Source organism: Gordionus sp. m RMFG-2023, chromosome 3, assembly GCF_954871325.1.
Source record: "Gordionus sp. m RMFG-2023 chromosome 3, tfGorSpeb1-WG-v2, whole genome shotgun sequence".
NCBI classification, from domain to species: Eukaryota; Metazoa; Nematomorpha; class Gordioida; order Chordodea; family Parachordodidae; genus Gordionus; species Gordionus sp. m RMFG-2023.
In genome coordinates, this window is record NC_088777.1 from 50,788,711 (window position 1) to 50,811,648 (window position 22,938).

The 22,938-nt window shown below is 28.9% G+C and overlaps 1 protein-coding gene across 5 annotated transcripts in view; it reads left to right on the forward strand.

The window, feature by feature from the left end:
• LOC135925926 (uncharacterized) overlaps positions 1 to 14,474 on the forward strand; it is a 30,129-nt gene extending 15,655 nt beyond the window's left edge. For all 5 annotated transcript variants that reach the window (XM_065461511.1, XM_065461510.1, XM_065461513.1 and 2 more), the window contains exons 3-19: positions 1,588 to 1,937; positions 2,576 to 2,749; positions 2,998 to 3,176; positions 3,295 to 3,440; positions 3,736 to 4,001; positions 4,938 to 5,080; positions 6,591 to 6,765; positions 7,514 to 7,977; positions 8,215 to 8,365; positions 8,848 to 8,929; positions 9,142 to 9,290; positions 10,067 to 10,351; positions 10,624 to 10,836; positions 11,366 to 11,569; positions 11,637 to 11,783; positions 12,047 to 12,177; positions 13,041 to 14,474. In XM_065461511.1, the coding sequence (XP_065317583.1) occupies positions 1,588 to 1,937; positions 2,576 to 2,749; positions 2,998 to 3,176; positions 3,295 to 3,440; positions 3,736 to 4,001; positions 4,938 to 5,080; positions 6,591 to 6,765; positions 7,514 to 7,977; positions 8,215 to 8,365; positions 8,848 to 8,929; positions 9,142 to 9,290; positions 10,067 to 10,351; positions 10,624 to 10,836; positions 11,366 to 11,569; positions 11,637 to 11,783; positions 12,047 to 12,177; positions 13,041 to 13,289 (3,508 nt within the window). In that variant the 3' untranslated portion in view covers positions 13,290 to 14,474. The remainder of the gene's footprint in view (positions 1 to 1,587; positions 1,938 to 2,575; positions 2,750 to 2,997; positions 3,177 to 3,294; positions 3,441 to 3,735; positions 4,002 to 4,937; positions 5,081 to 6,590; positions 6,766 to 7,513; positions 7,978 to 8,214; positions 8,366 to 8,847; positions 8,930 to 9,141; positions 9,291 to 10,066; positions 10,352 to 10,623; positions 10,837 to 11,365; positions 11,570 to 11,636; positions 11,784 to 12,046; positions 12,178 to 13,040) is intronic.
• Positions 14,475 to 22,938: the final 8,464 nt, after the last annotated feature.

Consider the following 22,938-nt stretch of genomic DNA (forward strand, 5'->3'; position numbering starts at 1 on the left):
ATAAATTGGTTCCCTGGATGCCCTTAATGAGATTAAAATTGATTTTTTTTTCCTACTTCTTTGTAACAAAATAAGAAAGAAATTTTTTTGAATGAGTTCATCGAAATAGAAGTAAATTTCTTATATTAGTTACGTGAAATAAAAATATTCATTTTTTTGCAAAAAATATAAGAACTTTCCATTAGTTTTTTTTAAATTTTATTCAATTTTTCTAAATCCAGATGTAATTTTTATAAAAACTTAAAAATTTTAATGAAAAAAATTTTTTTATTTTACCATAATCCTTTTTATTAATTAATAAATAAAAGAAAAATATTATTAATTTATTTTTAAATATTAATATTTCGTTTTTCAAAAGTGATTTTTTTTAAAAATAATTGATTAATGGGAAGTAAAAAATGATTTTATAATTTTAATTCATCAATTAAAATTATAAATGTTAGAACTCGCTAAATGCCTTATACAGTTTTTAACATAATTTTATATGTATATCATTATTACTAAGTACTGTTGTATATAAATGGCGTGTAATTACTGTAGGATAATTATAATATAACTAAAACAGAATATAATTTATTTAATTTTATATTTTTTTTTTTTTTAAATTAGTTACTTTAAAATATAAGATGTTCATAGAAAATGAAAAATACATTTTATATATTTAAAAAATAAATCAAAAAAGATACTTTAAGAAAACACATAAATTACAAAATGTTCATAAAAAAAGTGAAAAAAATGTTTATATAATGTTTTTATTTTAAAGATAAATATATATTCAAAAATAAGATTTAGTGGGGGGAGGGGGGGGGGGGGTTTAGAGTTGATGGGATAAGTATCTCAGAAGTATACTATTCTCGTATTTTATTGCCATCAGGAGTAGCCATGAATGTTGGCTGAAGTGATATCTCAGATGTTTATTTTGTTCGTATACTATGGTTTATCAGGAATTTTTTAAAAAAAAGCTTTCTAAAATCAATAACAATTTTTTGTTTAAACCTTAATTTTTGTTAGAAGCCGTTCTGGTTCTTCCAAATTTTAAGAAGAGGGATTTTGATTTCGGTTCCTGGATTTATCCCTATTTCGAAGGTTTTGCTTTCTCTTCCAAACTTGGCAATAAGGAAGGAAGGAAGGAAGGAAGGAAGGAAGGAAGGAAGGAAGGAAGGAAGGAAGGAAGGAAGGAAGGAAGGAAGGAAGGAAGGAAGGAAGGAAGGAAGGAAGGAAGGAAGGAAGGAAGGAAGGAAGGAAGGAATATATCATAAATAAAGATCCTCAATACTTTGTATTTTTTTCGAGACTTTTAAATTTTATCACGTGATATAAACTAGAGCTCTGTAATTGTACTACCTATTTCTTCAGGTCCGGCTCTATCCGAGATAAAAAATAAATAAAAAACTAAAATCTTACCAATTTAATCCGAGTAATTTATTTTTTTTTCCTAAAAAAACACTCTATAAGATCAACTCAAATAGGTTTCGTGCATTTGTTTTAATAATAAACCCTGATGTTCATTAAAACTCCCGTCAAAAAATTTATTTTATTTTTAAAACAAATATTTAATATATATATATATATTTTTTTTGTTTATAGCCAATACGTTTCTTACTTAAAAGTTCGTATCAACGACATGATCCGATGTTACGAAAGAACACCTGTCGGTTTCAATACATTTTCGTCAGAGAGGGCACTGAAAAAGTTGTCTCAGAACTTCGAGAACAAAGGCAAAAAGTCTGGATATAAAGCTAAAACGGTCGGGCCTTCCTCGATGTCTAACATTAGCAAGGAAACTCCAGTGAGTGATTATCCCAATTCTCCCAATCCACTTTTGCTCGAGAAGAAGATAAAGAACGCCCAGAGGCTACTTAAGCACCTGGAGTATCACGCGACAAAAATCGACAGGCTCTACGATGATTACCTCCAGAACCATAAGCTCAGAGATGGTAAGAAAAATATCTCGATTTGTCCATTTAATATAATTACATGACTATATAAATTGAACAAATCTTATCTTTTTCATTATTCTATTCGTAATTTTTTAAACGAATTTCTTTATCATGTCATATAACATGAGTTAACTTACGGTTATATTTTTTTTCCTCTCTCTATAATATTCTTACTAATTATACTTTGATATAAACCGCGTTAAAAAAAGAAAATATTTCTATTGTATCCTAGTTGATATAATGATTAAACTAAATTATATTATTATTATTAGACAAATAATTGTTTTTTTCTCACTTAAACCAGTATTTTTATATAAAGTTAGTCAGTGTTGTAAAAAAAAATGATTGTGCTATTATCGTTTAACTTTTTAAAGAACGGCAAATTATATGTTAATGTTATTATAATTTGGTTTACGAATTGCAAAACGACATTGCAAAAAATTAAAAAATAATTTTTTTTATACCTTTTATGATGGATATTTGACTATTATCTCAATTATGTCAAACTGAAAGATAAAATATCATTTTGATAAACTCTCGTTACTCGTATTGTTCGGTTCGCCAACTTTTGAGTGACTCATTTCCTGTCGGCCATTTTGTTGATTTTTTTTAAAATTATTTTTTTTGTTCAATAGGAGCCAAAACTATGTCTTTTGCGTATTGCGATCCTGCCATCTCTTCCTCGGCTAAAGTCATGAAAGAATCTCTCGTCCATTTGGAAAGCGAACGCAAAAATTGCGACAAAAACATGTTCACTATCGAAAACAGGCTTCAAACCCTTATGGGAACCTTTCATTTCGTTATTAAAGGTTAGTCAATAATTGACTTAATAAATTTATTGATAGAGGGAGGGAGGAAGAAAGGAAAGAAAGGAAGGAAGGAAGGAAGGAAGGAAGGAAGGAAGGAAGGAAGGAAGGAAGGAAGGAAGGAAGGAAGGAAGGAAGGAAGGAAGGAAGGGAAGGGAAGGGAAGAAAAGGGAGGGAGTATAATATTTAGACACCTCATTAAAAAAATACATATTACTATTTAATGTGTTATCTTAACACAAATTATTTAGAAATATCTGGTTACGCGAGGATAGGAGCAGGTGACCAATTTGATATAGCTATAAAGTACGACTTCCCTAAATTCAAAAAATTTAGCGCCAAGTGCAAAGTAGACAGAAGACTGGATCAGATGTGGGACAAGCGTGGAAGGGTTTATCCCCTTCTTTTACACGAAATAATGCGCTTAAAGGTACAATTAAAGTGTGTAAACTAAATATTTATTTCTTTTAAAATCACCAATATACACTGATTAAAATAAATATATATATTTATATGATATTATATATAAATAAACATTCTAATATTAGGCGAAAGAAGTCAAAACCCTCAATAATGCGACACTGACCAAAACTACGTTGGATCCTTTAGACCTTCTATCCATAATCCCCATCCTCAAATACATTAAGCTCACTCCTAATGGTTCTCTCAAGCTCAACGTTCTATTTTTTTGGAAGTAATCCTTTACCCTTTTATCAACGATTCCTTTTAAAATTTTAAACTGGAATTTCGAATTCCCTTCCTCCCTACCTTTCCTAATTTTAATTTAGATTTTTCCAACGCACATTTAGAAGGATTTAATCATAAAAATCATACCTTTGACTAGTATAATGAAATGTCATTATTTGAGTTAAACTAAATCCTCCCCTAGATTTGACAAAATTAACGATACTAGTCTTAGTGTATTTAAGGAAACAAACAGACAGACCCTTGATCAATCTTTTAACTATAATCATTTTTTATTATTAAAGTCCTTTGGGAAATGAGTTGGCTGAGGAATTGGATTTCCTTTACGAAAATTCCCAATTTTTTGATTCGTTTGTTTCGTCAAAAACGCCACCCGAATTCGTAGTTTCCCACTTGCCACCGCTAATGCTAGATGGAGGATCGGGTAGAGGAGTTAAATTTAGCGGCGACAAGGCGGCCTTAGAAGGAAGTGCGCTGGAAAGGAATGGATCAAATATCGTCGCGAATGAAAATTCTTCCCCAAGATGGAAAGGGGAAAGAGATGACAAAGGTAACCAATTCATATTTTAATTTTATCCTAGAGGTTTTGACACTTTATACTTCCGGTCATTCTCTAATTTATCTAAGACTTGTCAATAATTGAACCTCACTTCTTCTTCTTCTTATCCGTTTAAAGGCGAATTCCAGATTTACACATGTTGCTCAGTTTTCCCTTTGATTTAATCTTTAGGAAATTTTGTAGCGAGGATTTTACAATCGGCTGCCCTTCCTGACCTCGTTTTTACACCCCGTCGAGGAGACGGTGATACTATTTCTATACCTAGACCCAGTGGCGTAGCTAGGAATTTTCCTTAGAGTGGGTCCATACATATAACCCCTTTAACGGGCCTTCGGCCCTTTTGGCCGGCCTTCGGCCGGTTTATCTTAAAAATTATATTTAATAAATATATTTTTTAAATGCATCAATAATATGTTATTATATTTTAATAGATTATTCTCAATGACTTTATAATAATACTATCCAGAATAATTTCAATAGTAATATAATATCCTTCCACAAACATCAAAACCAGAAAAATATAAATAATCATGGTATTTATTTGATATAAAATCACTTTTGAATCTTTTAAATGTATTATCTAAAAAAATAATTTGCTCTGGGAGGGGTCCAAACCCGAAAACCCCTCCCGTAGCTACGCCACTGCCTAGCCCACAGTAGACCTCCATTAGCCAAACCCGCCTCGATAAGGCTAAGGTAAGATTTTGGAAGGGGGGGGGGAATAATTCGAACTTCACTAATCTGGGATTACTATTATCATGTTCACTAAATTTACTATATAAATTATATAGTTATAATATGTACTTGGGCAACCTATAGTCAAAACTTTTATTGTATTAAAAAAGTTATATTTTTATAAAATAACGTAATATATAATAAAATATTTAATTTATAAATTATATTGATTTTTAAAAAAAATATATAAAGAGAAGAGGAGTATAGGCCGTGCTAGTGCAATAGGTGGTGTTAGAAGGGATCAAGGAAGGCAACCTAGTAGATATCAGGATTATTTATCATCCAGCAATTATCAATCTCCCAACGATGTGGATTCATCTTCCTCATTGGAAAAGGTTAAATAAAATATACAGAAAGAATATTCAATTTCAAATATTAATATGATAAATAATATAAATTTATCCAAATAATTTGGGGCGGGCTGTACAACTAGTGCAAACTTGTAATATTGACTTATTAAATTAGAGGGTAATGAAAAATCTTAAGCAGTTAGTGCGAAATTTACAGTAAAGTTGTCATGAGAAGAGATATTCTCTGGGTTTCGCGGAATCCGTCTCAAAGAGAACCGAACTTTGGTACCAAATGAGGCATGAGTAGAGCCGGTAATGGGTATGAATATGCAAGAGGGATCGATGAAACTGTATTTGGTTATTTTCCGAGATTCGGAAGGTGTGAAGGCATCTGCGTTTTGGTTGGAAGGTTTATTAGGATCAATGCCGGTGAAGTCCCAACCAAGCTGGCCCCTTAATAGAATTGAGGATCTTCCTACTGGTGATTACTCATCAATATTAAGGATTCCGGTTAATTCAAGTCTAGAAGGGATGCCCGCCAATTTAAGTGCTCGCCGGATAAGATCGTTAAATTTAGAGTTTCAAATGCCGCGGGAAATGGCCCCGTCAAAATCAGTAGTGGAGGCAATTGTTGACTCTGATTTATTTGCATGCCTAAGGCAGAACAATTTCGCAGTTACGTCTTAGTTCATTACTAGCTCTTTTGGGAAGAGGAGAAAGTCGAGATTACGAGAGCATACTTTTGGTTCACATCATAAAATAAACAGTGAGCTCGTTATCATGAAGGCTCTATTTTAGGTAAGCGGCGGAGCCTTCGTTGAATAGTTCATTCCTATCTTCTGTAAACACGAATAAGAAGGTAGTTGAGTGTTTAGGAATACAAAATTGTCTCAAAGATTTAGGCTACAACTTACGAAAAAAGTGTATGGAGAAGGGAAAGTTCTGAGATAAAAAAAAAGAACGAGTTAAAGGTGATCGTAAATGTTTACATGAAAGTTATGCCTGTAGCCATGGGTTATGATGACGAGGTGTCGGCTTGAGATCACACGGAAATTTCAGATGATTTTGGTGAATCGAGAAATTTAAAGATGGAAGTGGGTCGAAGGGCGTAAAGATTTTAAGAATATAGCAAAAGTTTTTAAGGAAGAAAAATAAACTCGATGAAGAGGAAGATATTTGGATACGTTTATAAATCGAAGCATAGAAGTGAAAGCATTAGAGAGAAAGGTTATTGATAGATTTTTTAAACCGCTAACTGGGGGCCTGAGATGGGTTGGAGACATGTTCTCGATTTCTTCTAAATAATTTTTTTTTTGACTGTAGTCGACGCTGGATCAAATTTATAAGATCTTTTTAAATAAAAAATTTAATGTTAATAAAAGAAAATTTTATCTCATTAAAAGATTATATAAACACGATCAGGTGTTCACACTAGACTAACCCTTAGCCAATATCAGGCCTCCCTATATTTTTAACTTATGTAAAATCAAACAAATATGTTATTTAAGCTTCTTAAAATAATTCTCTAATTTGTTAAATTTTTGGATAAACTTAGAAATACTATTCCAGACCGAGATTCAGCAACAGACAACAAAGATTACCCTTATACTTTGAGGATGACAATTTCAATTCTTACGCGCAAAATAGAGGGCGTGAAAGAAAGGGGGAGCCGGATAACTTTTATTCAAGAATACCGCTAGGAATTCAGAGAATCAGAAATAATAACCTAGGTTTTTTTTTAAAATAGTCTAATTTAATTTTAAAAAAATATAATATTTTCGTTGGATTGTCCGACAACAATTATTCATAAATATTTCGAGTCAAATGATGATTTTGAATGAAACTTAATGTCGTAATCGTAAATAAATCATATGTTCAGTGGTGCCATAAGGCAATCCGCTCAAATAGCTCCAAATCTGTTGTTATCACTTAAAATAATCTGCCATGGATTCATCCCAGGATTAATGTTCTTTCCTTTATTTGAGTCTATATAACACTGTTTTTTTTTGTATTTATATCAGAGAACTGCAGGTTCGGTCCTATGCCCGTTCTGGTCCTCTCCGGGTACACGGGCCTTATATTTTAAAATCAAATATTTTAAAATCAACATTATAAAACTATAAATATTAAAAATAAATAAAAAACTTACTTTAAGAAAATCCAGGCCTGGACCTGAAAACTGAAAATATAAAACTTGTGCCGGGTCGATTAAAATTTTTTTTTAAATAGATCGGACCAAGCTGGGCCATGCAAATGGTACCTCTGCAGATCTCCGAGTTATATATTTGATGGATTTTTTTTTTATAATATATAATCATTTGCAACAAATGTCATGATTTTATTACCTAAATTGTAAGAAATCTTTATTCCTAGAGAAATCTTATGCAGTTAGTTATGTTCTTTAAAAAAAAATCATGTATAAAACATTTTTTTTTCATATTCACTTTTATCCATTCTCCCCCCCCCGCCCCCATCTAGTCGATGAAAGAGGGTACCAAGAACATCAGTCTTCCTATCGAAATAATCCGGTAAATGTATACGCAACAGCCAGCAATTTACCAAGTGACAATTTTATTTCCCAGCCTTTCGATCAAAACCAATTCGAACAACAACAGCAAAGTTCCCCGCTAAATGAACAACCTCGGCTAGGGCAAACGCAGGAGTTCTCCTTTCAAAATCCCCCTTTCCAAGTCTACGATGATAGTAAAAGGCAGGTTCAACGGCAATTAAGTAACAGCCCTTACAACAACAGTTATCAGCAGCGCCCTCCTTCGAGAGACATCCCCCTCAATTTAAACAAAGATTTCCAAGACGTACTTCACGACCTACGGCACTGTTCGAGCACTTATAAAGCTGACGGAACGGATACGGGAGAATTTAACGATTTGAGGGACATTGTCGAACAATTTTACGAATACCTTTCGTACGTTGATCCTAATAAAGTTAGTAGTAGTAATCCTAAGTTGTTGCTTATTCAGCAAAAAAATAGATTAGACCTAACGAAAATTCGTAATTTCTTTTTACTCAGCAAAATTTTTCTACATTTAAATTGTATGAAGACGTTACTTTTTTTCTTCAGTTTTAAACAAACGATACATTTTTAAGTTATTTCCTGTGTCCATTTTTATCGATCAATAAATCACTTAATAATTATAAAATGTAAAAATTTAATGTCGAAGAATAAGAGTTTGGGAGAACAAGAGATTATAAACGATAGTCCAAACATACCTGGACCAAGTCAGACGCCTTCCCCCATATACAGGGATCTTACGAAAAGTGACGATTTCAAACTCGCCAAGACTGACAAAAAGAAAAACACATTCGGAAATGGTTAGTATTTTTATTTTATTTTTTTTGGTAACTAAATGATGTTATAAAATTTTAAAAAATGCGCTCAAATAAGTTGATCACGTAAATATGCACTGATGCTAACAGAATTTTGTATATTAAAATTCTCGTTGCATTAAATTCCAGCCAAAATTTTACCTGATAAACTTTAATGTTTTCGAAGTCGGGCTAGGGTTAGATATACTTAGTGTTATTTAAACTACCTAACTTTAGTCAACTATAAAACAGCGTGGCCGCCATATTTTTTATCCAAAAATATATCAATCTTCAAGTTGAAACTCAACTTAGAAGCTTAGTTTAATTGGATTTTTTAGGCTAAATGATTGATTAAGCCACAATAGAGAGGTTCAAAGTTAGGTGATTTAAAAACACTAGTTAGACATGATCATATGGTTTTTTAAAGGATTTTTTGAATATATTTTATTTTTCATTTAAAAAAAAATAATTCCGAATTCGATTTGCAGATATAATCTCGACAGCTTTGAAAAGTTTCGATTTTTTGAGCGGAGACGAAAAACAGAAAAACTCTTCAAGGAATAAAAATAGGTTTCATATTTTTTTTTCGTATAAAAAAAAGCACGGGTGGCCCCCCTCTCCACCATTTTTCTACTTTTAAGAATCAACTCATTAGAACCATCTGATTCGAGCTTATGACTCATCTCGAGAAAATCCCGAATTAATACATTTCAAATAAAAATGGCGCCTTCTTTTTTTATTTTTTTTAATCTTAATTTAAACATCCCCCCCCCCCCCGTTAGATCGAAAGAAAATTACGATTACCCTCAAACTCCTTCGAATCCGAACGCCGCCGTAAATAGGGGAAACGACAATATACCCTTCATGGACTCTGGATTCGATTCATCCGCCACCGGAAGCTTGGATAGGAACATCTCGCGTCAGCGGCAAGGTTTTTTTTATAAAATACTTAATTATTTTTATTTTATTTATTTTTCAGTATTTCTGGAATAACGACTTACTCTGCATTCACAGTTAGCTGGGGAATTCGCGGGAAAGTATATTTTGAATCCCCATAAATTCGCGCCAATCGTGAACGCAGGGTTAAGTCGGAATCCCTTATGATCAAGAATCTCTCAAATTTAAAGCTTGTACGTAGACGTTTTTTTTTAAATTTGAACAAAAAAAATCTGATTTTAGATGTATTCCAGCGTGTGTAAGATTATCATCTACTATATAAATTTTTAGGACAATTTAGTCTTGGACCTTCATTCTTATAAATCTATAAGGGTATTGAACTTAAGATTAGTTTCAAAAATTTACCTCAAAATCGTTTCAAACTCATATAGTAGGTATATTATAATACACACGAAGAACGCTTGAATAAATTATTGATAAAATCCCATTTTATTTAAAAATACCCCTTCGTAATTGATTTAAAATGGAGAGATTAGAAATCCTCACCAGAAAAAGTTATTAGACCTATATTAATAAAAAAAAATTGATTAAGCAGAGCTCTCCATACTCCAATAACGTTGAGTCTCTCCCATATAATAATTCGATTTCAAAATCGATATTAACTAAGTATTTTGACAATGAGGTCACCCACCTTGAAATTTCGATGTTGAAATTGTATTATTAGGTTAAGGGTTAGGGTTAGGTTAACACTCTCCCACCACGTGTTATAACATTTTTTTAATATCTTGAAAAATATTTTTTAACAAAAAGTGATAACGAGTGGCGATTGGATATCAACGGGCGATTCCAGCCTCGATAAATGTCTGAGGATTCATTTAGCCCAAGTCAGTAGAGCCCTAAAACAATTAACAATAAACTTGAAATCTAACGAAGAACAAGATGGCGGCAATATGAGCATAAATATCAGCATGCCACTCAGCAGAGTGAAATGGCTCAAGATAATAAAGGTGCAAAGTCTGTGTCTGGAGATTTATTTCGAAATAGCGACTCACCAAGCCTCGAGGGATTTCAATGTTGTCCTCGCTATAATAAACAGTTTAATTTACACTTTATTTGTTGTTGCTGTTGTTTATTTCAATGTTGTCCTCGCTATGATAAACAGTTTAATTTACACTTTTTGTTGTTGTTGTTTATTTCAATGATGTCCTCGCTATAATAAACAGTTTAATTTAGATTTTATTTGTTGTTGTTTATTTCAATGTTGTCCTCGCTATAATAAACAATTTAATTTACACTTTTTTGTTGTTGTTGTTGTTTTATCTTATATTGAAAAATTGCGTTTTATATACATATATATAAAAAAAAAGAATACACCAACTTGAACGGTTGGGGAAACGTTAACAAGATCGCTTCGTTTTGGGGCAAGGCGTTACAGGGTAGTAGCGGTTCTCTATCTTCCCCTCTGTCTCCTTACCCGAACCAAATATTATTGATTCAAGCTAGGCAATTCGAAAACTGTTTGGAGAGGGAATACCTACCTTTCCTCCTCAAAGGTCACACTCAACAGATCATATCTTTAGGTAACTTATATCTATCCCTTATTCATTTATTGACTCTCAATAAACTCTTACCCAGCAGCTTGTAGGAATATATTTTTTTTTTGTTAATGACAAGAATTTTGATATTTAGAGAATGATCATCTTTACTGTTTATAAAATAAGAATTTGTTAATTTTTTATATTTTAATAAAATATAAGAGAGGGGTGTGGGAGTAGTTTTGTCACGCGTCTTTAAGGAATTAAGAGGGATAAAGGGAGTATTCGAAGAAACATTTGTAATTCCATTTTAGCATTTCAATTTGAGTTTTTTTTGTTTTAAAGGTAAGGGACTCGGTTTAAAATTGCAAAGCAATATTTCATATCTAATTATTGTTAGTTATAATTCCGTATAAAAAAAAACTACTAAACTGTTTGATTGTTTTGTTTTTTTTTTAAATAAAATAACCCGCTATCTTAAAATAATTTGCAAGGAGGGTTTTACTTGATTATCGCAAAGATTAATATTTATTTTTAATATTTTACCTTATTCGTTCCCCTCCCCCTTCCCAAGTATTTCCGAAGGTGATAGGGGAAATTCAAAGGATAATAGTTACCCCCTTTGTTCCTTCCTGGAATGACATGCCTCAGAGCGAAGGAAACGAAATGGCTTCGATGGGTGTCGGCAACTACATAACTCTGCTTCAATTAGTGTTTTACTTGAAATTGAACATTATAACCGATTTTAAGGCGCATTTAGACGAATTAGCGAAGGAATGTAAGTTAAAATTCTTTTTTTTTTCATTTTAATGAAATTAAATTAATTAATTAATACGCAAATAAAGTGGAATTCCGGGATTTATTTAACGCCGGCAATCAGAACGGACTTATAAAATACATTTTGTCGTTGAACAACGATCTCCCTCCGGCCAATAGCTTCGATATGATTTGTCGCCTTTTATGCAATAACGATGAAATAAATCGATTTACAGGTTAAAAATATATAACGTATATTACAACAATATTTCACGTGAGAAATTTAAGAATTGCCATAAAAATATCAGCATTGATTCATAATAATTCAATTCACTTATATCCAATCTTAGCACTCAATTCTCTTTAACTCCGATGGTAGAACGAAAAATATGCCCTTTAAAGAATGAATATAAAGAGATTTGCCCTTACTTATCTATCATATATTTTTTCTTCTTTTTTTTGAAATCCCCCCCCTCCTCTCCCTCATCCCCAAAACAAGTGACTTACCTGAATAGCTTGAGCAACCATCCGGAAGCAAAAAGAAAAGCGGTGCTACGTGCTCTGGCTTGCTTAGAATCCAACGATATTATTATAAGGTGTGGTGCTTGCAGAGCGCTGCAACATTTGAAGGTAATTAATATAATTAATGAATAATAAACAATAGCTAAAGGGGATGCTAAAAGAGGCTAATTTATTTTAAAATAAGTGCCTATATTTTTTCCCCCACTGTATAGAGGACTTTACTTCCGTAACCCTCCTTTTGCGGGTCTTCGGTCCGCTTTTGCCTGGCCTTCGGCCGAGTTTTATGCCATTTATAACCCTCTCCCCATACTTTAATTAATTTTAATAAACGTGTATTCGCCAATCTATGTAACGTAAATGCAGACCCTTAAAACAAAACGACAAATTCTTAAAATAACCCCCCATTTTAAAAGTTTTTCATCTTATCTAAGAAAAAAGGTAGAAAACTATTTTTACCAAGTTCTTGATTTAGCCATTTCTTTTTAGAATATTAGAATAGATAGGGAACTATTCAAAATGGACATCTAATTAATTGGCAATGATATATATTATATGATACTAGATCGGCGTTTAATTAATTAAAAGTGTACATACATAGGAGTCAGTTGTTGCGCAATTTTATTGTTTGTATTGGGCGACTAATTGTCTTATTCATCTGAATAATACACATTATAATTCATTTAATCTGCGGTCAGACCACAAAATGACGCTACAGCTGACCATATATTTTGAGCACTTTATATGTTTTATTAAATAAATGAGTAAAATAACCAATCTAGTAATATATATACACACATCATTGTTAATTATGAAAATTAATAAAACTTTTGTATAACTCAAAGAAAATCAGCGCAAAAAAATTAATGTATTTTCGAATTTTTGTTTTGTATTTTTAATCTAAAAAAAAACAATTATTGATTGAATATACAATTATTATCAATTTTCTTCCCATTTATTTTACGTACTTCAAGGCGACCGAATCTATTAACCAGTTGCTCAACGTATTCACTAACGACCCAAATGTCAAAGTGAATGAATCCGCTAGAATAGCCCTCTTGAACTTGGGTCCAACCGGAATAAGCGCCTACGAAAAATTCTTGGCTAACCGTCTCCCCGCGTCCCAACAACGAAATAATGGAATTAATCATTATTCGAACGGAAACCAAGGAATATATAATTTAGGCAACTACGGCAATTTCAATTCAGATTCACAATTATAAGATTTTTTTTCCGCCATCTTTTTTTGTTGAGTATATCAGAAATTATTAAGCGTTTTGATATATTTATGGTTGCTTAAAATTGACTTTATTTTTATTATGGGGCATTTCGCGGTATATAATATAATAAAACTTAATAAGGTTTAAAACTTTTTCATTACTTCAATTTGCATTTTTATGATTAACTAATTATAAGTATATAAAATACTGAGTAAAATTTGATAATTGTCGTAAAAAGCCATAGGAAATCATTTGTCAAACTCAAATCTTATCTATGACAGTCCTTTTGGCTTGATATTATCTATATATATATATAGATATGTTAGCTTCAAAATGTGTTATTTTTACAAAAATATATAAAAATCATTTTTTTTGACCGAGATTTTTTTTAAAAAATTTAATAATCAACCGGAAATATATTCTAACCCTATCTTAATGAATTGTAGACATTTTTCACTGGATGACGGAATATATTTGCGGCAAATTCAAGATTTTTAAATTTTTAAAAACGCCCTTCAAGAAAAATGATTTAAAGATTTAAAATAACACATTCCCTGGATAAAACAACATTACATATACACTAAAAAATTCAGTATTTTTTTTTATAATTTTATATGTCTAAGAAGTACCTATAAATCTAAAGGGTTATTAATACGAGTTAACATCTAATCAATTCATGAATACAATTTATAAAACTTTTAAAGTTTAAATTTTGTAAATTAATTTTTTATCTTTTTATATTACAAAAAAAAATTATAAAAATTTGCAAATGCTTATATTATATTAATATAAAAAAATATAATTATATACCTATAATATTTTGTTTAGGAAGGCTTTATTTTTAATTCAAGAGAAGTTTAATTTTTCTATCATAAATTTTTACCTAAATTTTAAGCTTATAAAATATTATATTTAAATGCAATTATATTTTATTTTTTTAAGAAAAAAAAAATTCTTTTATAAATTTATACACTATTATTTCAAAACTATATATACAAATTTTTATGTATTTTTTTTACTATCTCAATAAGTTTTTATATTTTCATAAAAATTCAACAAATGCAAAAAATATATATATTATATAAAATTTATTTTTCTTTTATAGTAGATGACCACGACAATTTTATTATTGAAATATTTATTTATGTGGTAAAAATGTTGCAAAAAATAAAAATAAATGTTTAAAAATGCAATTTTAAAAATAAAATTGTGTTGTGATGATTTAATGAAAACATATTGAACGATTAAATTAAAACTCATATTCATATAAAACTATTTTGTTTGCTAAAATAAATTCTTTTATTCCACATTCTGTTATTATAATTATTTTTGCAAACAATATTTTTTATGGATGGGTTTTTAAATTAATCGTCAACATGTTTCATTAAATCATCCACAACATTATATTAATTTATTTGGGTTTTTCCGGTGGAAGTGTATGCTACAAATGCAAGTAATAGAATATCAGCATTAAAAACCATATTAATCGAAATTAGAATATTAAAATTGAACATCTTATTTCACCAGTAGTTAATTAGTGCATATAAATGTTTAAGGATAAATCGAAATTCAATTGATATGAACATTAAATCTTAATATTGATAATAATAATTTAAAGGCTTACACTAAAGAATTTAGACTTAAAATCAACCACCTCACACCCTTTAAAGTAATTAAATTATATTGCAGTTCTCGGGTATAAGCTTTTGTTTTTGCCCAACTCTTCTTTTATTAGTCTATAGACGTTATAACAGTTCTCAAACTGTTGCGCGTACAAGTAAGAGCGGCTTGCCCATAAACGCGTAGAGGGATCCTCATTTTTTATTTTTTCACCCAAATTAATTTAATTCCCGTTAGACGGAAGAGGAATACCTAGCGTAGCTCTGTTGAATCTTCAAACCAGTTGGCATAAGTGCTATAAATCACGTATATTTCTTGTTTCATTTTCAGGTTTGTTTGGGCAGGTAGATCAGTTTTTTAGTATACTTTTCATTATATTGTATTAAAAGTTTTTAAGCATTTTTAACATAAAAAATTTATATCGTTACACAATCACACCTTTTTTTTGTGTTAAGTCTCTTCCGGTGTCACCTTATATCATAAATGTCACCTCTTTTTCTTGTCACATCAATAAGTCAAAGTAAATACAAATAAACCGAATTAATTCCTTAATTGATTCCTAAACTGGACCCCCCCCCCCTCTTTTTTCCACAATAAATAATTCAGGTTTTAATTTTAGCTCCGTACAACAAAAAGAAAATTATTAATACGATAAGGAATATTATTCTTCTTGTGTGGCTACAGTTCATTTCAATATTTATTAATAAATGAATCGTTAGTCTAGGTTAGTATTCAGCGTAGATAAAACATTAAGGAAATGTAACTTCCAACCATGTAGAATTAACATGCAAAAGTAATCTTTGTATAGTAATTAAATTACAATACTGCAAAAATGAGACCTCTACTGTCAAATACCTGACTGACAATGGCATCCGTGATCGGCACTTTTTAATGAATGCAAATATAAATTATAAATAAGCTAACGATTATATAGGCAAGAAATCATTCCATCTAAGGATATTGTAAATTTCGCGAAAATTTTACTTAGGACAAATATTTAGGGGTCATTTATTTCCCCTTATTTTATAATAAGAATGTACCGATTTTTTATCTTTTTAAAAATATCGGCTAATATTTATTCGCTAATATGATCGGATAATATGGCATCTTTTTTTCTTTTTTTTTAAATAATAACCTTTTATTACTACTATCAAATAAAATAATATTAAAATTAACATATCAAATATAAAATAAAACATTATTTTATAAAAACGGAGGTGGGACTGCAAGTTCCCAAAAAACATGAATAGTTATATTTTAAAATACTTATTTGTAGGTTTTGTTTTAAAAAATAGTATTCTTTTGGTTCTGATGTAAGGGCCAGGGGCGGACTGGCCATAAGACCCGGTGGGCATTTTGCCCACGATGCCGCAAGGAAATGTCGATTTTTGAGGCTGATCAAAGGAAAATATCAAAATAGAGGCCGATTAAAAAAAATTATTATTATGATCACATTATTTTCTCTTATCATTTATTTATTTTTAATGATATCTTATCTTTATGATTTGAATATAACATTCCTTGAGAATTGTCATGTCGTTTACTATATTTTAATGCAAACGCTACACATCATTACCACGTTCTTTTCTTTGTTTTTTTTTCAAATGTAGTGAAAACGCTTCCATTTAAATAGAGTCTAAGTTTTGATTAATTTATTATATTATATTTTTATACATTGAATTGTAAAAATAATATAGCCAACATTTTTTGTTCTTAATTCATTGAAATCAAATAAAATTCAGGTCGTTGAATCAGATAAAAGGATAGATGCTTGGGTGAAACAGCCAAAATAAGTTGAGAAGGCTGCAAAAAATAGGTGAGATAAGGTGGTGGGCACGTGAAAAAGTTCTTAGATTTATATATGGTAAAGAGAGCTTGCTCTCAATAACGATAAAGACTCTTCAATTTATAATATATAATAAATAATTTGAGACAAAAACTTGATAATTTGACTCTAATACAGCTGTAATATATTTGGAAATTTTTAAAATAATGGGGCCACTGTCATATCTTCAAACTAAAAAATTAGGTACTTTGTCAGCATGGAAAATGAAAGATGATGCTAAATCTTCTGTATCATTGATTATTACATCGATTCGAAATAAAGCAATAAAATGGCTGCTAATTTAAATGAAAAATTTTCATATTTATAGCTCCCGGAGAGTATGAGTACAAAATGCTCTGTAAAAAGATCGAATAGGACGAGCCAATGACATATAATAATACCTAGACTGACGATTCATTCATTAAAATGCCTTTTTAAGGGTTATGGGCCGCTATTACTACTATTAAAAAATGTTAAAAAAGCTAATAAGCTAAAATGGCTGTCAAAATGGCCCCTATAAGTTTGAAGTGAGAGATTTATAATAAATATTGCAATCTATCCATTCCACAATTACATAAGTTTCATAAATAGCTGGGTTTGTGTAGATCTAGGAGTCTCTATTAATTTTATTCATTATAAAAAATCTTATATCAGTAAGTTGAGTAATTTTTATTTAAGATGTTTTTTATTTTGAGAAGTATGTGAAACTAATGTTGATAAATAGGTATCTAATAATCTCATATTTTAGCTTTAAGTTTCAGTCATATACCTCTTATATATTAATATTACACATTCTACTCCATTTTCCATTTTCATAACATTAAATTATTTATTAAAATTAAAACAAAATAATATCTTATAATGACTTTTGCAAATATATTAAATCTTATAATATATTATAATTATATATCAAATAATGAATTAATGTGAAGTCATATTTTCATAGTAAAAAATAATATATAATAACAAACATTGATACTCAGTATACACATATAATTTCATTAAATAATCAAACAAATGAAGAAAATATAATATATAATAACAAAAATTGATACTCAGTATACACTTATAATTTCATTAAATAATCACACAAATGAAGAAAATATAATCTTTAATATCAATATTAAATGTAAATAATATTTTATAATATTAAATACAAAACATATAAATATTAAATGCAAAACAATTTTATAAATATTAATTGCAAAACAATTTTATAAATATCAGATGTAAAACAATTTCATCATTCATAAAAGGTAGGGTGAGCCTGATTGACCAAATAATACACATGATAAACTAGACAAAATCATTTAGAAACTAATTGTAATAGTTTGTTCACTTCTTTAAAGAACATTATAAAATAATAATTTATATTTTACTTTATATCTTTTTTTATCCTAAGAGAGTAAAGCTTCTTTTTTATACTGTGCCAATTGAGATAAATAAACTTTAAGCTTTGAGCATATAAACTTTAAGCTTATTATTTGAGCACACAAATTATAAGGTTAAGCGAAATTTAGCGAAAAGTTTGCCGACAAAATACCTAATTATAACTAAAAAATAGTAAAGGGTACGATCCTTTTTAAGCATGTATAAATGCAAATCAGCTGAAGACGCCATAAACACCATATTTGTTACATCGATGATAATTTGCTCAATAGCATATTTGAATTTGTTAAGTAAATATTTTAATCAATATACTATGGTTATATTAATATGAATTATTTTCCCATAGTTAGTTTTTATTACCATGATCTGTTAAATTTTATATTTAATTTGCTACTTATTTAAATTTATTAATCAAACATTTTATTTTATCAAAAGATTATTTTTATTTTCTAAATTATTAATATCTACAATTATTGCGATAATATAGTCATATATTATAAAATAAGTTTAAGCTTTTTGCTTATAATGTGCAGGTAAGCATCAGCAATTTTTATTCAAGTTAGCAATCTTATTATTTATTGTGTGCTATTATATACCTATAGAGAAGATTATATAAGAATATTCATATTATAAGTCAATCTAGGGCTTAGGTAAGTATCAATTTTATAACTCAAGATTTAGAAATTGTTTTATTTTGAAGGTTGTTTTTAAAAATATATAAAAATTGTATAATGCTTAGCCCAAAAGTTATAAAAATTTAAATCTGATTTTTATTTTTGTTAATTAACTATATTATTTTTAAATTTAGTATTCTATTTACATAGCTCTTAAAATAGAAATAAATGTACATATTGTAATATATTTTTATACAGTATAAATAAGAATATTAGCTCTAAATTTTCAAATATCTAAAAATGTCCAGGCTGACATAAAAATTTTATGAAATGGTTACTCAAGTTTATAATTTTATATTAAATAAGGAATAAAATTATATAAAAATATAAAATAAAATTATATTTTTTTTGATAATTATCATTCATCATATCATATAATAAGAGTTTATTTATATCTATTATTTTTTTTTTATTTAACATTATATAAGAAAATAAATATAACTATAAAAAAATAATAATATATTTATACTTTATCTATCTGTCTAGTCTACCCATATATATTTATCTAATTAAGGTTATATCATTATGCAGATAAACAACAAAAATTCAAATATCAATATTTGGCAGAAGTTGACGAAAACCATTCTATTTGCAGGACAATAAATATATTGGCACATGATCTTTTTTAATTTATATTATGACTGTATATATTTAAATATGGATGCTATATATTAATGAATTTTGTAATTTATCGTACATTATATCTATTTTCTAATTTATAATAAAATATGGATGCTATATTAATGAATTTCGTAATTTATGGTACATTATATCTATTTTCTAATTTATAATAAACTATTTCTTGTAATGATACAACATTTAATCTTATTAGAGGCTCTAGTATCTTTAAAAATTATTGATTTTCATCATATAATTAATATGTCCATTCTTCTAAAAATAAAGAGATAAGAGTAAGCTAAATTGATCTAAAATTAAGGTCATTTTTTATAAATGAGGTCTTAAAAATATTTTATTAATACAGATCAGAATCCAAATATAAGATTTTACATGGGTAAGGATATCCTAATAAAAGTAAAAATGGTTTAAATTTTCACCAATGTTAAATAGTTAATAAGATTCAATTTAACTCCTTAAATTATTAAATTCATAAGTATTTCATTTCTTTAATCATAATGAATAATATAAAAATCATTTTGAATTGGACTTTAAGAAGATTAAACAAAATACTATAATACTTTAATAAATACTACATATTTATTTATAATATGTAAAAAAAAATGTTATATTATTAAGAATGTATCTGAAGCTAAGCATTTATTTTTATATTATAAATATTATTGTAAAATCATAATTTATCCAGAATATTTTGAATTTCTGCTAAATAGATAAGAACAGCCATGGAATATTTGAAAGGATATTTTAATTGATTTCCTTAATTTTGCATGAATTTCTGCTTAATACATAAGAATAGCCATGGAATATTTGAAAGGATATTTTTATTGATCCTTAATTTTGCATAAATTTCTGCTAATACATCAGAATAGCCATTTGCATGAATTTCTGCTTAATACATAAGAATAGCCATGAAATATTTGAAAGGATATTTTAATTGATTTCCTTAATTTTGCATGAATTTCTGCTTAATACATCAGAATAGCTATGAGGATATTTTAATTGATTCCCTTAATTTTGCATGAATTTCTGCTAAATAGTTAAGAATAGCAATGGAATATTTTATAGGATATTATAATTGATATTCATTATATTTTTTTATATTATAAATTTTATCATCGATGTAACAAACATGGCGTCAATGGCGTCTCCAGCTAATTTGCATTCATACGTACTTTTATAAATGAATCGTCAGTCTAGGTATTATTATATGTCATTGAGGACGAGCGAAGAAAATATATAGTGACAAATGCCAAAATGAACGTCCTCAAGAATCGATTGACCTTTATAGGTTCGAACTATTTCGTCCTATAATTGATCAAATTATAAACAGCTTGTCGGAACTACTTTCTGCGAATTGAGAGATTATCTTGAATGTGCAATATTTGCATCCAAGACATTTGGATGAAATAAATAGTAAAGGTATTTCTGAAAAGGCCTTGGAAAAACTAGCACAATTAGAATATAAATTGAGTGTTAAAATTCATAACGATTCATGTTGATTTGACAGTGTTTACAAAGATTTGGTAGCAGAATTAAATGAAACGGACGATGATTTCGCATGTACCAGAGGAGTCAAATGAGGAAGATGGAATATTATAAATCAGAGTGTGATAATAAATGTAAGAAGTGTTTAACATGCGTGTATGAAATTCTTAAAAGATACAATATGCATATAAGTGACACTAATTTATTTTTGGCATATGAATACATTTTAACTTTATCATTTACACAGGTTAATTGCGAGAAAGCATTTAGTAAATTAAAAATTATAAAAATAAGCTGGAACTAATATTCACCAAGAAAAATTATAAGTGTTTTTAATGATGTCAGTTGAACGAGAACTATTAGCATAGATTGAACTAGAAGATATTCCTGTATATTTGCGCAAAGGTTCAAAGTTAATGAAAGATTTATTAACGTAAAAATTATATATTTTCTTAATTCTTTTATTAGAATCTTATTAATATTATCAATATTATCGGTGCCTGATTTTATAAAAGTGCAGCAATTTTATTCTCTGTAATATTGTATAACTGCAATAATTTATATTTATAATTAATTGATTTAATATATTGAGTATGCATTTTTTTTATATTTGTGATGTATAATTTGATTTTATAGTGCAATATCGATGTAACTCATATAAAATATATATTTTCGATTAATATTATTTTATATAGGTAATGAATATGATTTTAGATGTGCATTTTTTTAAAATAAATATATGATTATCGTATATTACTAATCTTTTTTTTTACTAAAAATGTAAAACGTTTGAACTTATTTTCAAAAAATAAGAAGTAATAAAAATTATGTAAATCAAAGAAGCCATTTAAGGGAACCCGGTCGAAGACCAGGCAAAAGCGGGCCGAAGGCCCGCTAAAATGGGAGTATGGGGGCGAAGCCCCATATAAATAAGGCCGCTATAAAAAATGCCCAGGAGGCAGTAGTGTCGCCAGTCCGCCCCTGGTAAGGGCTCTTGTCTTATCGCCTATATTTTTTAAGAATTTTAAAGTTCCGCTTGGCATGAGTCTAAGGGAAGAGATAACGATCGGTGTAAAAATATAATTTGTGAATTTGGAATATTTCATTTTTTTTTGTTTCTCGGCTATATCAACCGGATTAGAATTTAAATTTTTTGGGAAAGAAGATACGCATGTGAAGTCCCAAAGTAAGGATTTCCTTAAAGACCAAGGCACGGAAGTTAAGCCATCATCTAATCATAAATTTGTAGGCTCCAGGATGTTTGGTATTCAGGCCCTGGTAAGAGAACGGCTAATAGCTAAATTAATTGCTGTATGCCTTGAATATATATACAATGTAGACCATGTCTACTTTGATATTTTACATATTTTAAAAAATTCCAGTTGTGCTTTATTACCAAATCAGTGCATATTTATTTAGTATTCGTAGAATAACTTAATCATGCTGAGTGATAAAGGATGCAGACAAATAGCAAAATTCTCAGACCCCACTAATTTATTTTGGTGCAGCCCAAACTCCCAAATTTTTTGTCAGGCTCAATCAATGACATATATAATACCTAGACTGACGATTCATTCATTAAAATGCATTTTTACCCTGAATTCATAGTGGCGCGATTGCGATTGCGATTTAGACGCGATTAATACAAAATACAGTAAATATGATATCGCATTCATAGTTACCGATCGCGCGATTTGATACGCGATAGCAAATCGCCGCGATTTTTTCAAAACACAAATCATTTTGTGTTTATCGCGAAGATTTTGAAATATTGCTTCGTTAAATACACATTTTGGTGAATTTATCTTAAAATTTAAGATTTAGCGCTATTTTTAAATTATTTGAAATGAATTCAATGGTTACATTTTTTTATGATGTAAAATCAAAGAATCATCAAGTTAAAATTATGATTTAAATTTAAAAATTTTTTTTAGAAAATAGATAGCTTTTATAGTATCAGTTAAAGAATATGAATGTTTGTATAATAAACATAATAATTTATATAAAAATATTATATACAAGA